At 41.7% G+C, this 14,727-nt stretch overlaps 1 protein-coding gene across 1 annotated transcript in view; it reads right to left on the bottom strand.

Annotated features, from left to right (window-relative positions):
- Positions 1-14,727, bottom strand: part of CSMD1 (CUB and Sushi multiple domains 1) — a 2,070,567-nt gene that overhangs the window by 223,846 nt on the left and 1,831,994 nt on the right. Inside the window, exons 34-37 of the mRNA XM_042241416.1 lie at positions 14,139-14,342; positions 13,151-13,275; positions 12,431-12,527; positions 1,048-1,152 (exon numbers count right to left, since the gene is read on the bottom strand). Of these exons, the coding sequence (XP_042097350.1) occupies positions 1,048-1,152; positions 12,431-12,527; positions 13,151-13,275; positions 14,139-14,342 (531 nt within the window). The remainder of the gene's footprint in view (positions 1-1,047; positions 1,153-12,430; positions 12,528-13,150; positions 13,276-14,138; positions 14,343-14,727) is intronic.

The raw sequence follows: 14,727 nt of genomic DNA on the forward strand, positions 1-14,727 counted from the left end.
GTCCCATTCAAACAAATTGAAATAAACTTGCATACAAATGCTGGTAATAAGTAAGGAAATTCAACCGGAATGCAAAACAGCCCTGTGGTTTGTGTCTGGTTCAGAATATTTATCATCAGCTGGAAATCTGGCCATTCAAATACATGCATGCATTTACATCCCAGCAAACTGTTTATCTCAATTCAAAGGATCACTTATTAAAGCTTATCCATGTATTTGATTATTTGCAACTGCTTATTAAATGAGATGAATATCAACATTAAGCATTTTTAGTGCTTGAAAACACATTCTAAAATAAACTTCACTCTCATTGGAAATTCTGATTTTGCTTTTACAAGGTTTACCTGCATAATCAAACGTCAAAGTGGATTTGTGAGTCTGACCTTTGCCATCCCATTTATCAGACTATTAACTCAGTCTCACATCCATTTTTTAAAAGGTTAACATCTCCTTTGCGTTACCTTCTTCCAATTAAAATGAATAACACACAAATATAGGCACTGAAGGGGCGGCTCTCTGCTGGTCCCATTCTAACAGCCTCTGAGACTAGAAGTAGAAAGAGCTTATGACCATAATCTATTTGGAAATTATGACTTCTACATTTTTAGATCCTTATCTGAGTATTTTCTACCACTCACAAGAAAAACTAGCAATATTACAAATGGGTATTTTGTACTTTTTTTCTTTTTAACACAAACAGCCTGAAAGCAAAGCCAATGTTTTATCAAATTATTCCATATCCTAATTTCTTCATTTCCCTATAAATTTATCTTTTCATAATATAATTATGTTATACAATAAGATACAGTTCAAATAATGATATAGTATTATGATATAATTATGTAACAAAATATTATATCAATATTAATGAGTGTAATAACAATATAGTTCATAGAGATTGGTTTTGTAACACCCAACTACATGGAACTTCTAAACATAACTTTAGAACAAAATTTAACTGTGTAATAAAGGCAGGGATCCATTTCCCCTTTAAGAAAATCACTCAGTGTCACAGGGAAAGCCAGATGCAGAGACAGGGGAGCTTACTTTTGTACTCCAGGTGGAAGCCAGCAGCGGCCACGCTGATGTCTGACTGGAAGTGCAGGTAGAGTTGGTTGGACGTGCTGTTGAGCAGCGCTGGCACCGTGGTACCTGCAGGAAGTAATGCAAGCTGGGCTTTAATATCAGGGATGTGTTCACTTCTCTCATTACAAAATCATAAGAATATCACACTAAGTGCTGTAAGTCAGAGAAGGATATACATGATATCACTTATATGTGCCATCTAAAGCATAATACAAATGAATCTAATTACAAAACAGAAACAGACGAACAGACACAGAGAATAAATTCAAATTTCCCAAAGTAGAAAGGGAGGCAGGAAGTGATAAATTAGGAGTCTGAGATTAGCAGATACACATTCATGTATAACATAGACAAACAACAATGATATACTGATATACTATTCAGCACAGGGAACTATATGCAGTAACTTATAGTAACCTATGATAGAAAATAATCTGGAAAAATACACATTATTCAAGAGAATCACTTTGCTGTACACTAAAGCAAACACCATACTGTCAGTCAATTATATTTCCACAAAAAAGAAAACACTGAGGACATTTGTTTCGGTGTACAGATCCCCTTAGCTTATCTGATCGTCACATATTTAATCCAAGTATTGGCTTTGATCATTACAGTTTGAGCTATTCTCTTTTTCCAGGCATGGTAAGAAGTTCCCTTTCCTTTTTTTCACTTTGGGATGGTTTTATTCCTTGCCTCCTGTACAATATTATGGACTTCTGTCCATTGCTCTTCAGGCAGTCTGTTTACAAGATCCAATCCTTTGAATCTATTCATCATCTCCACCACATAATATAGGGGATTTGATTTAACCTGTACCTAACTGGCCAAGTGGTTTTCCCCACTTTCTTTAGTTTAAGACTGAATTTAGATATGAGCAGATGATCTGAGCCACAGTCAGCTCCACGTCTTGTTTTAGCTGACTGTATACAGCTTCTCCATTTTCATTTACAAAGAATGTAATCGATCTGATTTCAGTATTGACCATTTGGTGATGTCTATGTGTAAAGCTGTCTCCTCTGTTGTTAAAAAAGGGTGTTTGCTATGACCAGTGTATTCTTTTGGCAGAATTCTGTTAGCCTTCGCCCTGCTTTATTTTGTACCCTAAGGTCAAAAATGCCTGTTACTCCAGGTATCTCTTGACTTCCTACTTTTGCATTCTAATCCCCTATGATGAATGGAAAATCATTTTTTGGTATTAGTCTTAGGAGGTTTTCTAGGTCTTCACAGAACTGATCAATTTCAGCTTCTTTGGCATCAGTGGTGGGGGCATAGACTTGGATTACTGTGATGTTGAATGGTTTGCCTTGGAAATGGACCGAGGTCATTCTGTCGTTTTGAGTCTGTACCCAAGGATAGCATTGTGCGCTCTTGTTGATTGTGAGGGCTATCCATTTCTTCTATGGGATTCTTGCCCACAGTAGTAGATACAATAGTCATCTGAATTAAATCCACCCATTCTCATCGATTTTAGTTCACTGATTGCTAAGATGTCCATGTTTACTCTTGCCATCTCCTGCTTGACCATGTCCAATTTACCTTGATTCATGGACCTAACATTCCAGGTTCCTATGCGAAACTGTTGTTTACAGCATCAGATTTTGCTTTCATCACCAGACAGATCCGCAGCCGAGCATCGTTTCTGCTTTGGCCCGGCCGCTTCGTTCTTTCTGGAGCTGTTAGTAGTTGTCCTCTGCTCTTTCCCAGTAGCACATCGGACACCTTCTGACCTGGGGGCTCATCTTTCGGTGTCATATCTTTTTGCCTTTTTATACAGTTCGTAGCGTTCTCACAGCTAATATACGGAGTGGTTTGCCATTCCCTCCTCCAGAGGTATGTCATATTGTACAGGAGGCAGTGGATAAAACCATCCACCAAAAAAGAAATGCAAGAAGGCAAAGTGTTTGTCTGAGGAGGCTTTACAAATAGTGGAGGAAAGAAGATAAGTGAAAGCAAAGGAGAAAGGGAAAGGTATGCCCAACTAAATGCAGAGTTCCAGAGAATAACAAGGAGAGACGAGAAGGCCTTCTTCGATGAACAATGCAAAAAAAAAAAAAGAGGAAAACAACAGAAAGGGTAAGACTATAGATCTCTTCAAGAAAATAGGAAATATCAAAGGAACATTTCATCCAAAGATGGACACAATAAAGGACAGAAATGGTAAAGACCTAATAGAAGCAGAAGAGATCAAGAATAGGAGGAAAGAATACACAGAAAAATTGTACAACAAAGATTTTAATGACCCAGATAACCACGATGGTATTGTCTCTCACTCAGAGCCAGACATTTTGGAGTGTGAAGTGTGAGCCTTAGGAAGCACTGTTGCCAATAAAGCTAGTGGAGGTGGTGGAATTTCAGCACAGCTATTTCAAATCCTAAAAGATGAATTGATAAAAGTGCTGCACTCAGTATGTCAGGAAATTTGGAAGACCCAGCAGCGGGCACAAGACTGGAAAAAGTCAATCCTCATCCCAATTCCCAACAAGAGCAGTACTAAAGAATGTTCAAACCACTAGACAATTGCACTCATCTCCTATGCTAGTAAGGTTATGCTAATAATCCTCCAAGCTAGGCTTCAGCATCATGTGAACCGAGAACTTCCACATGTTTCAGTGGGTTTAGAAAAGGTAGAAGAACCAGAGATCAAATTGCCAACATTTGCTGTATCCCAGAGAAAGCAAGGGAATTCCAGAAAAACATCTACCTCTGTTTCATTGACTATGCTAAAGCCTTTGACTGTGTGGATCATAACTGTGGAAAACTCTTGGAGAGATGGAAATACCAGGCTATTTTATCTGTCTCCTGAGAAACCTGTATGCAGGTCAAAAAGCAATAGAACTGGACATGGAACAGTGGACTGGTTCAAAACTGGGAAAGAGTGCATCAAGGCTGTGTATTGTCACCTAGCTTATTTAACTTATATGCAGAGTATATCATGTGAAATGCCAGACTACAGACTAGATGAAGCACAAGCTGGAATCAAGATTGCAGGGGGAAATATAAAAAACCTCAGACAGTGGATGATACCACTCTAATGGCAGAAGATGAAGAGGAACTAAACAGCCTCTTGATGAGGGTGAAGGAGGAAAGTGAAAAGGCTGGCTTAAAACTCAATATTAAAAAAGAAAACAAAACAAAAAAACAACCTAAGATCATGGCATCTAGTCCCACCACTTCATGGCAAAAGGTGGAATCAATGGCAACTTTCCTCTTCTTGGACTCTAAAATCACTGCAGAGGGTGACTAGAGCCGTGAAATTAGAAGGTGACTCCTTCTTGGCAGGAAGCTATGACAAACCTAAACAAGTGCGTTAAATAGCAAAGACAGCACTTGCTGACAAACGTCCACGTAGTCAAGGCTATGGGGAGTCATGTACAGATGTGAGAGCTGGACATACAGAAGGAAGAGTTCTGAACATTTGATGCTTTCAAATTCTGGTGTTGAAGACTCTAGAGAGTCCCTTGGGCTGCAAGAAGATCAAACCAGTCCATCCTAAAGGAAACCAACCCTGAATATTCATTGGGAGGACTGATGCTGAAGCTGAAGCTGCAATACTTTGGCCACCTGATATCTGATGTAATATGTTATTCAGAAGAGGTTGTTTTTGATCATATATTCTCTTCTTTATCCCTTTGTGATTCATACGGAATAATGTTCCCTCTGAAATCTGCAAACAATTTCAATGAAACATACAAGGAAAGGAAAATGCAGGTTTATTTTATATAATGCTTCCTTTAATGAAAATGTTCTAGCCTGCATTGTAGCAACTGACAAGTAGGGAAATTTAGAGATGCTAAGGATGAGGGTGGAACCAGGGCCGTGGTGCTGCAGGGTCCTGAGGACATGCCCTTCAGCCAGAAGTTTAGAATGCGTTACCAGAACGCATCATAATATGGGAAAGCAACAAGCTAGCCTAAGTCCCTTGTTTCCCAAGGGGCACATGCTTGATATTCTACTGTATCCAAGTCATTTTCTGAACGAATACACATTTCCAGTGTGTGAAGGAGCTACTCCTCGGGTAAAACTCCTCCCCATGGTGCAGGCAAATCCATGGATGGTGAGGATGCTAATGTGTAAATATTATACATTATAGACACGCATAGTATAAATACGATTCTTTTATTTAGTTTTTTATTTTTTTAATTTTAAAATCTTTAATTCTTACATGCGTTCCCAAACATGAACCCCCTTCCCACCTCCCTCCCCATAACATTTCTGTGGGTCATCCCCATAACAAAATACGGAAATAAGCTGGTAATTATCCAAGACAGATGAACAATGTTGCAAGGGCAAGATCCCCAGTTGCCCTTCACTTTCTACTCAAACAATTCTAGGACCCTCAAGCAGCTGTAAGCAAACCAATGACCCCAGGTAAGAACTGCGTCCTAAAAATAGATTAAGGACATCTCATTAACCTTGGATTAGCATGTAGTCTTTCAGAAACTCTTTGGGTTTACAGAAGTTCACCCTCAGTCTGACAATGTGCTGGGACTAGTAATATGTATACGGGCTGCGTTGTTGGCTAGTCAGTATACAAAGTATTACCTGACTGTTTTGGAAGAAGAACAGGGTAAAAATGGAAGACAAAAGAAAATACCAGGTACACTCCTAATGACTGTGTGTGTGTACACGCATGTGTATGCCCACAGATGTGTACGTTCTTTGGAAGACAAATTTCCCACTTGAGATCTGGGGCCAGTGCCTCAAACCATTTTCCCTGACTATCCAGGTGGGGTTGTCTGTGGGAGGCAGAGTCTTTTCAGACCTAAACTTGTGAGTATACAATTCACTATAAGACACTGTGTTTGCTGAATGATAAACAGAAAATGACTGCAGATTCAACCCCTTTGTTACTCAAACTTGGTTTGATGGATTAAGATAGATAGAGAGACAGACTTTTAAGAAACTGAGTCATGGAGAGGAGAGGGAAAACATAAGCCTATCCCTATGGCCAGCAGACACATTTAAAGAGATCATTCTTTGAAACTAATTAATAGTTAACAGTGCAGATGGGGGAAACCTGCAAGGTGGGGTGACCTTGCCTGTTTGAGAAAGTCTTCTGCCTGAGGATCACCTTTTCTCCATCTAGGCTGTACCAGAAGCAGCGTGCTGTCTGCTCAACAGTAAACAGGGCACACGTGGGCACGTGGGGATGGACTTGCGAGGAGGAGGAAAGGGGGTCTGAAGGTCAGGGCGCTGCCTGCACCTGCTCGCTGGGCCAGCTCGACCCACCCCCACATCAAGACAAGAGGGAAACACCCAACAGAAACTCCAGTTTTAATCCACATTCGTTCAAATTGTGTGATGCTTGCTGTCCTCTCATTCGTCTTTTATTTCTGTATATTTTGGGTGATGCCTACAGAAAGTACAAAGCTAATGTAATGTTATTGCGATGATCTAACTAATCCAAAAAGTAAGTTCTTGTTACAGCATTTGTATAACTTTCTGCCTGGTTTTATCTATGATTTCAGATAGTCAGTGTGTTTAATCGCCTTCAGCCCTCAGCCAAGTCATTTTCACACACACGTTCTCAACATACACTTCTGACTTCTTGTCTTTCCTGACTATGTTGCAGTGCAGTCGGAAAACTCACTTCTACTGCTGACTGTGACATAAATCAGTCCTGTTACTGAAAACATTTGAAGATGTTCCAATTCTGTGAAGTCAAAATAACAGTCCAGTTCTTGTGTGTGAGTCAGACAGGCACTGTGTGTATGAAAGGGCTTAGTGGATCATCACGGCCCCTCTAAACATCACTATTAATTGCAGCAAGGACGGTCCGGTCTGTACTTCCGTACTTCTAAATATAATCATTTGTTTTCCTAAACAGATGCTGGGTCTCGGCGCCCCGGGCGCATATGCTATGCGCACCTTCCCTGACCACTGTCCGCCCCCTGCAGCGGCGTCCGCTTGAGACTCTGCTCAGAATGGACGCACAGAAGAAGCGTATTCCCCTGGTTCAAAACGCAGCTCAGGGATTTTTGAAAAACTGTTGCCACAGGCAGAATGCCTTTGATGGCACTGCTTCACTGACCTAGATAGAACCACACGTGTGGGAAGCTGAGCGACTGTGCTCCAGGCCCGGCAGACGCTGCTCCAGCCACTGGTATTTACTCTCCCTTAATCCTGCTTGTCAGCGACAGATTGGTATGACTTTTGCTCTATCGTGTCCATTTATAATTTATCACCTGTCTACTTCCAGAAATGATTTCAAATAGCTTACAATATAAGTCCTACATACACATGGCTATCCAGACAGAAAATCAAAAACCTGAATTTATTCAAGAAGTCAGTCAATCGTTTCTCTGGAAATGTGTACCTCTAGCAACTACTCATTCTTCTTTGCTTTTAGTCAACAGCTAACTTTTAAAATGGGTTCAGATTCTCCTTTTTAAATATATTGAAATTATCACGGGAACAAAAAAGTGTAAACATGTATTACATTTTAAAATGTATTCAGACTTGATGGCTGATATGTCATTTCTTCCATATAAAGTTTATAAAGAACTCTTTTTGAAATATTTTAAGTAGCATTTAACTTAAAATTGAAAATATGGTACAAAAAAAACCTCCCATATACACACTATCTTGCCACATATTACAGAATAATGATATCTAGCTCTGTCCACATAGAGATATACATGTGAAGTGATCTCTATCCACAATACAGATATGTGTAAAGTTATTTTATTCTAAACCGTTTGGCTTCCCTGGTAAGTTCAGTCGGTAAAGAATACAGCTGCAATGCAGAAGACCAGGCTTGCTCCCTGGGTCTGGAAAACCTCCTGGAGAAGGGAATGACAACCTAATGCCAAGGACAGAGGAGCCTGGCAGGCTACAGTCCATGGGGTCGCAAAGAGTCGGACACAACTGAGCAACTAAACCCTTTGTCAGCAAGTTGCAGACATTGTGACATATTTTTAATAAATATTTAGTGTGCATTTCTTAAAACAGAGGTGTTCATTTAAAAAAAAGAACACTAACATAGAGGCAGCAGGACTTTATATCCCACAGAAATCACTGGAATTTCCACAATCTGCCAATAACAGCTTTTCCATCTATGATTGTGTCCCTTTAGTTTTGTAAGGTTTTTTTTTTTTTGTCTGTAAAAATTTCTTAGTCTTCCTTTCCCTTTCATGAACTCAATACTTTTGAAAGATATGAGTCACTTTTTGAGTGCAGAATATTTTTCAAAATCATTTTTTATTTTAGAAAATTAGAATTTAAATTTTTTTACAAATTATAGTATATAAAACTAATAAAAATTGCTCATGTAATATTTTAAAGTTTTATAAGTTAATCAAATGCACACTACAAAGGATTTTTTTGTCATTGTTTACATAGGAGATTCTCATGCTTTTAGTATTATACATTAATATATATTAATGAATATGTATTATTATATATTAATATATTATTTATATATTTAAGCTGAGACTATACTCAGACATAAGTTCAGAAAATGAGATTACAAAAGATTCAGTTCAGTTCAGTCGCTCAGTCGTGTCCGACTCTTTGCGACTCCATGAATCACAGCACGCCAGGCCTTCCTGTCCATCACCAACTCCAGGAGTTCACTCAGACTCACGTCCATCGAGTCAGTGATACCATCCAGCCATCTCATCCTCTGTCATCCCCTTCTCCTCCTGCCCCTAATCCCTCCCAGAATCAGGGTCTTTCCAATGAGTCAACTCTTCACATGAGGTGGCCAAAGTATTGGAGTTTCAGCTTTAGCATCATTCCTTCCAAAGATATCCCAGGGTTGATCTCCTTCAGAATGGACTGCTTGGATCTCCTTGCAGTCCAAGGGACTCTCAAGAGTCTTCTCCAACACCACAGTTCAAAACGCATCAATTCTTCGGCGCTCAGCCTTCTTCACAGACCAACTCTCACATCCATACAAGACTACTGGAAAAACCATAGCCTGACTAGACGGACCTTAGTCGGCAAAGTAATGTCTCTGCTTTTGAATATACTATCTAGTTTGGTCATAACTCTTCTTCCAAGGAGTAAACGTCTTTTAATTTCATGGCTGCAGTCACCATCTGCAGTGATTTTGGAGCCCCCCAAAATAAAGTCTGACACTGTTTCTACTGTTTCCCCATCTGTTTCCCATGGAGTGATGGGACCAGATGCCATGATCTTCATTTTCTGAATGTTGAGCTTTAAGTCAACTTTTTCACTCTCCTCTTTCACTTTCATCAAGAGGCTTTTTAGCTCCTCTTAACTTTCTGCCATAAGGGTGGTGTCATCTGCATATCTGAGGTTATTGATATTTCTCCCGGCAATCTTGATTCCAGCTTGTGTTTCTTCCAGTCCAGCATTTCTCACGATGTACTCTGCATAGAAGTTAAATAAGCAGGGTGACAATATACAGCCTTAACATACTCCTTTTCCTATTTGGAACCAGTTGTTCCATGTCCAGTTCTAACTGTTGCTTCCTGACCTGCATACAGATTTCTCAAGAGGCAGGTTAGGTGGTCTGGTATTCCCATCTCTCTCAGAATTTTCCATAGTTTATTGTGATCCACACAGTCAAAGGCTTTGGCATAGTCAATAAAGCAGAAATAGATGTTTTTCTGGAACTCTCTTGCTCTTTCCATGATCCAGCGGATGTTGGCAATTTGATCTCTGGTTCCTCTGCCTTTTCTAAAACCAGCTTGAACATCAGGAAGTTCATGGTTCACATACTGCTGAAGCCTGGCTTGGAGAATTTTGAGCATTACTTTACTAGCATGTGAGGTGAGTGCAATTGTGTGGTAGTTTGAGCATTCTTTTGCATTGCCTTTCTTTGGGATTGGAATGAAAACTGACCTTTTCCAGTCCTGTGGCCACTGCTGAGTTTTCCAAATTTGCTGGCATATTGAATGCAGCACTTTCACAGCATCATCTCCCATACAAAAGATTGGGAGCAGTTAAAAAACAAAACATACAGGGGTGGTGTACAGTAGCAAATCATGTGTTGGCCCTACTATAAGTCTAGGTGCAGGCAAACTTGAAAATGAGCTCTCCAAAAATAGATGAACACATTTTGAAAAAAAAAAAATACTTTTTATAAAGCAACATAACCTCCGAAGAGAATGTCTGATGTTCTTCATGACTAGATTCAGGTGGTGATACATTTTTGGCAAAAATATCAAAATATGATGCTGTATTCTCCCACTGTTGTTTAGTCACTAAATCAGGTTCTACTCTCTGTGACCCCATGAACTACAGCACATCAGCTTCCCTTGTCCTTCACTGTCTCCTGGAGTTTGCAAAATTCATGTCCATTGAGTTACTCATCTTCTGGTATCATATGTTTTTGCCTTTTCACACTAGGATTCTCCAGTTCATAGGATTCTCCAGGCAAGAACACTGGGGTGGGTTGCCATCTCCTTCTCTAGTGGACCACATTTTGTCAGAAATCTTCACTATGACCAGTTCATCGTGGGTGGCCCAGCAGAGCATGGCTCATAGCTTCTTTGAGTTACTTGAGCCCCCTTGCCACAACAAGGCTGTGATTCACGAAGAGGGTATTCTCCCGAGGCTACTCTGTTTGCCCACTCTGAGGTGTGAGGGATTTGACTCAGAGGCTTCCAGACTCTACTTCAGGGCAGTTCCTCCCAAACTCAGCTTTAGTGACATCATGCTGGCTGTCTGAAATCAGCCCGGGTGGAGAAGGGCTTACTGGCTTCCCTGGTTGTGTTAGTGATCAAGAACCTGCCTCTAATGCAGGAGACGTAAGAGATGCAGGTTCGATCCCTGGGTCTGGAAGATTCCCTGGATGAGGACATGGCCTCCCACTCCAGTATTCTTGCCTAGGAAATGCCATGGACAGACTGAAGCGACTTAGTGTGCATGCACGGGAGGATTTACACCACAGCAAGTGCAATTCTAAGTCAAATATAGCCTTTCTGTCCCCCTGTTTGCTTATTTTGAGAGCAGGCTTATCAGTATTCCAGTGCATACCTTGTCCCATTCCTGGAAGTCTTGACATGATTGCCTTAGGAAGGTGGTGTCGGCCAGGCTTCTCACTGTCAATGACTTCATTCCTTCTTTGCAGCAAGTGCGTGAGGACAAGGTGAGGGGGTGCACGGAGACTGTGGCTGTCTGTCCTCATCAACCTCATATGCCAACTTCAGCCTCCACTGACCTCCCCACGTGGATCGTGTATGTCCTAATGCCCACCAGCGGCAGCTCTAATTCCATCTCCTTCCGATTTGTTAGTTTAGATTTATTATAGTTTGGGAAGGCTCTCTTACTCCTTACACTCATGCACGTATCTACGCATATCAGCATGGATCCACATATTTCTCTTCTGTGCAAAGCGGCTCATCATGCATGTTTTCTCTCCCAGAGCTTCAGAGTCAGTGGCTCTCCAAGAAGCCACTTTAATGGAGAATGGTACTTCAAGTGATTTCAGAAACACCCAATTGGGTACTAGGTAGGTAACTCCTTGCTGAGGGGTTATTGTTTTACACCTCACAGGATACAGAGGTGGGAGATACGTACACACACACACATATTTCTACGTCTATGGCTGTACAGTTGTCCATAGGGCTTCTCAAGTGGCTCAGGGGTAAAAAACTTGCCTGCAAATGCAGGAGATGTGGGTTCGATCCCTGGATTGGGAAGATCCCCTGGAGGAGGAGATGGCCACCCAGTCCAGAATGCTTGCTTGGGGAAATTCCATGGACAGAGGAGCCTGGCAGGCGACAGTCCATGGGGCTGCAAAGACTTGGACATGACTTAGTGACTAGACAGGCATGCACAGCTGTATGTACGAAGACCATGAGTTCACACCAGTGTCTTTAGTTCAAATCCATCACCACCAGCTCCACGCCAGCTTTCTCATCCCTGCGTATCTAAATCCCTGCCCAGTCACGAGAGACCCTGTCCCCATGCTCCATACGTTTACTTTGGTTCTCAGTTTCCACGTCTGCCCCCAACCTTCCATCTGGACCCCAGCCGCCTTGCTCCCTGACCTCAGTGCTTGGTCCCCAACTCCATCAAATACTTCTAACAAGTGCAAGAGAAAAGGAAGTCAGCCAACCCAAAGTTCGTTGTCCAAACCACCCCCACACAAAATTGACTTCAGTGAAAACACCCTGTTGCATCCATAGGGTAATAACCCAGTTCTCCCCAGTGTGGGGCCCACCACCCATCAGCCTACTGCTTGCAGGGGACGGTGCATTTTCCTTCACTCCGGGGCCTGGTGCTCTCCTTCCTAGCCTCCCAACACTAGAGAAAATTGTTAGCACAGAGAAGAGTCTCCCAGGGAGAGGTCGGCACTGAGAGTTCTGCAGTCTGTCATGGTGTGATGACTCGGATTCACAGAAACTCGGGGACAGGGTCACCTCACCTGAAAAGCTCCCCAGCCTCGGCGCACTCGCGTCACCACCGTCATAAATCTCCAGAGAGTCCCAGTTCTGCTCCGTGGCAAAGCTGATCACTTGAATCTATCAAACAAGCCAATATTTGTCCTTCACTTAATAAAATCAGACTGAAAACAGAATGGAAACATATACATAATGTATATGTAAAATAGATAGCCAATGGGAATTTGCTGTATGACTCAGGGAGCTCAAATTGGGGCTTTGTAACTATCTAGAAGGGTGGGGTGGGTGGAAGGTGGGAGGGAGGTTCAAGAGACAGGGGACGTATGTATTCCAATAGCAGATTCATGTTGATCTGTGCCAGAAGCCAGCACAATATTGTAAAGCAATGATCCTTCAATTAAAAATAAATACATTTTAAAAATTAGACTAGCCCAATGGAGTTTTCATGACATTAAAAATATACATGTGAGAGAAAGGCAAAACCAAAGAAAATAAACCATGGAAATGACATCCACAAAATTTCCACAAATGGCACTTTTGATAGATTTTATTCTAAAAGTCTATCACTTTAATTTCAAATGTAGGCACATGATTAGAAACACTTGGTAGCAATGGTAAGAAAAGAGAAACAGGTTACGGTTTGCATATTTAGAATAACCAATACAAAAAGAGGGAAACAAAGACGGGAACAGCCTGTGGGCAGAGCTCTGTTTCTCAGGAGTCTCTGGGCTTTGCGAACATACCTGGATTCCTGACCCTTCTGTAACAATGATCTTCCATACGCAGTTTAAATTGTTGCCATAAGGTTCAGGGTAGCCGGGGGATAAAATGGTACCTCTCCGCTGAGTGAAATTGCCACTGCAGGGGACTGAAAGCCAAACCCACATTTAGTATAAATAAAGTACAGTGAAGAACACTAATTCTGTATTCTGCGCTCCTTTGCTGTGTGATCAGCTATTAAGGGATGTTTTACATGGACTATGACACTTGAAAAGGCATTTGTAGCCAAGGTCAGACTTAGTCTGTTTTCTTTTAAATGATCAATACCATAGATGACCATCTGCTATGCTGCTAAGTCTTAGACACTGTACCCAACACCAGCCTCTCTGAAGTGAACTCTGTTTAGAGTAATTGCCTCTACTACAAGCTAAGAAGTTCTGTGGAGTTTTCTCTTCCATACGCAGACAGGCAGCTCCAACTGATACTAATGGGATTTGTGAGCAAATCCAGAGAGAAGAGACGCTTAAAAGGCACAAATGAATTCAAGTGCTAATCATGATTGCCCTGGAGGTCCTTACACAAAATGAAGCAAATAAAGTATCACCAACAATGTCTTTGTTATTTGCGATGCATTAACCTATTATTTCTCAGATCTTCATCAGCACCAATTTATTAAAAGGGCATTACACAAGTCATGCAACAAATCAACATTATAATGATTTTTCCCCCAAATGAAATTATGTTGAATACCCATGGCTTGTGATGGCATACTTAATAAGCATTGAAAAGGAAAACACGTTTCATACGCGTTAATCTGATGACTTGTTTCATGAAACACAGTAATTTTCAGGATTTGGCTGCTACTCAATTATTTCTGATAAAATAATTTGCCCTTTAAACAGGTCTGGAGCAAGAGTCCACTTACGTGGACTGAAGAGAGTCCTTAGTGTCTCTGTGAACTGGGACTGTGGACCCTGTGCCAGTCATCGCACCGTGGGGACACACACTTACCCACGCAGCTGGGGATCGTGTCATTCCACTGAGCCAGAGCGTTGGGCACAGACTGGCAGCGGATGGCTGTGGAGCCCTGGAGCAGGTAGCCCGGGTTACACTCGAAGCGGACGATGGACCCTGCCGAGAACTCCGAACCGATTCTCCTCCCATACCTGGGCTCGGGGACAGAGCTGCACTGGGTGTCGCTGGTCCTCGGGACAGCTAGAGGCGAGACACACAGCACAACCATCGGTGTCTGCAGCACAAAGCCACGACGTCTCCTTGGAAACAGGACTAAGATGAGTCCAGAGAGTTTCTGCTGATGCGGGAATTGATAATGTCTTTTGCAGACTCTGAGAAATGGCTCAGGAAGAACTGACACATTTACATGCCTCCTCAAATCAACCCCGAGGACCACCTCAGATTCCCATCACAGGTAGGGAAACAGGGCCCATGGAGAACTGGCGTTTTATGAGGACAGAGTGATATTCAGGCACTGAATTTAACTAAGTACCCAGATTACCGTGCCTGTGATAATGAGATGACTAAGAACTTGCGCCTGTCCTTAAGGACCTCAGACTCTAGTGAGAAGAGCTGCTATATAAAG

Source organism: Ovis aries, chromosome 26 (assembly GCF_016772045.2).
Source record: "Ovis aries strain OAR_USU_Benz2616 breed Rambouillet chromosome 26, ARS-UI_Ramb_v3.0, whole genome shotgun sequence".
NCBI classification, from domain to species: Eukaryota; Metazoa; Chordata; class Mammalia; order Artiodactyla; family Bovidae; genus Ovis; species Ovis aries.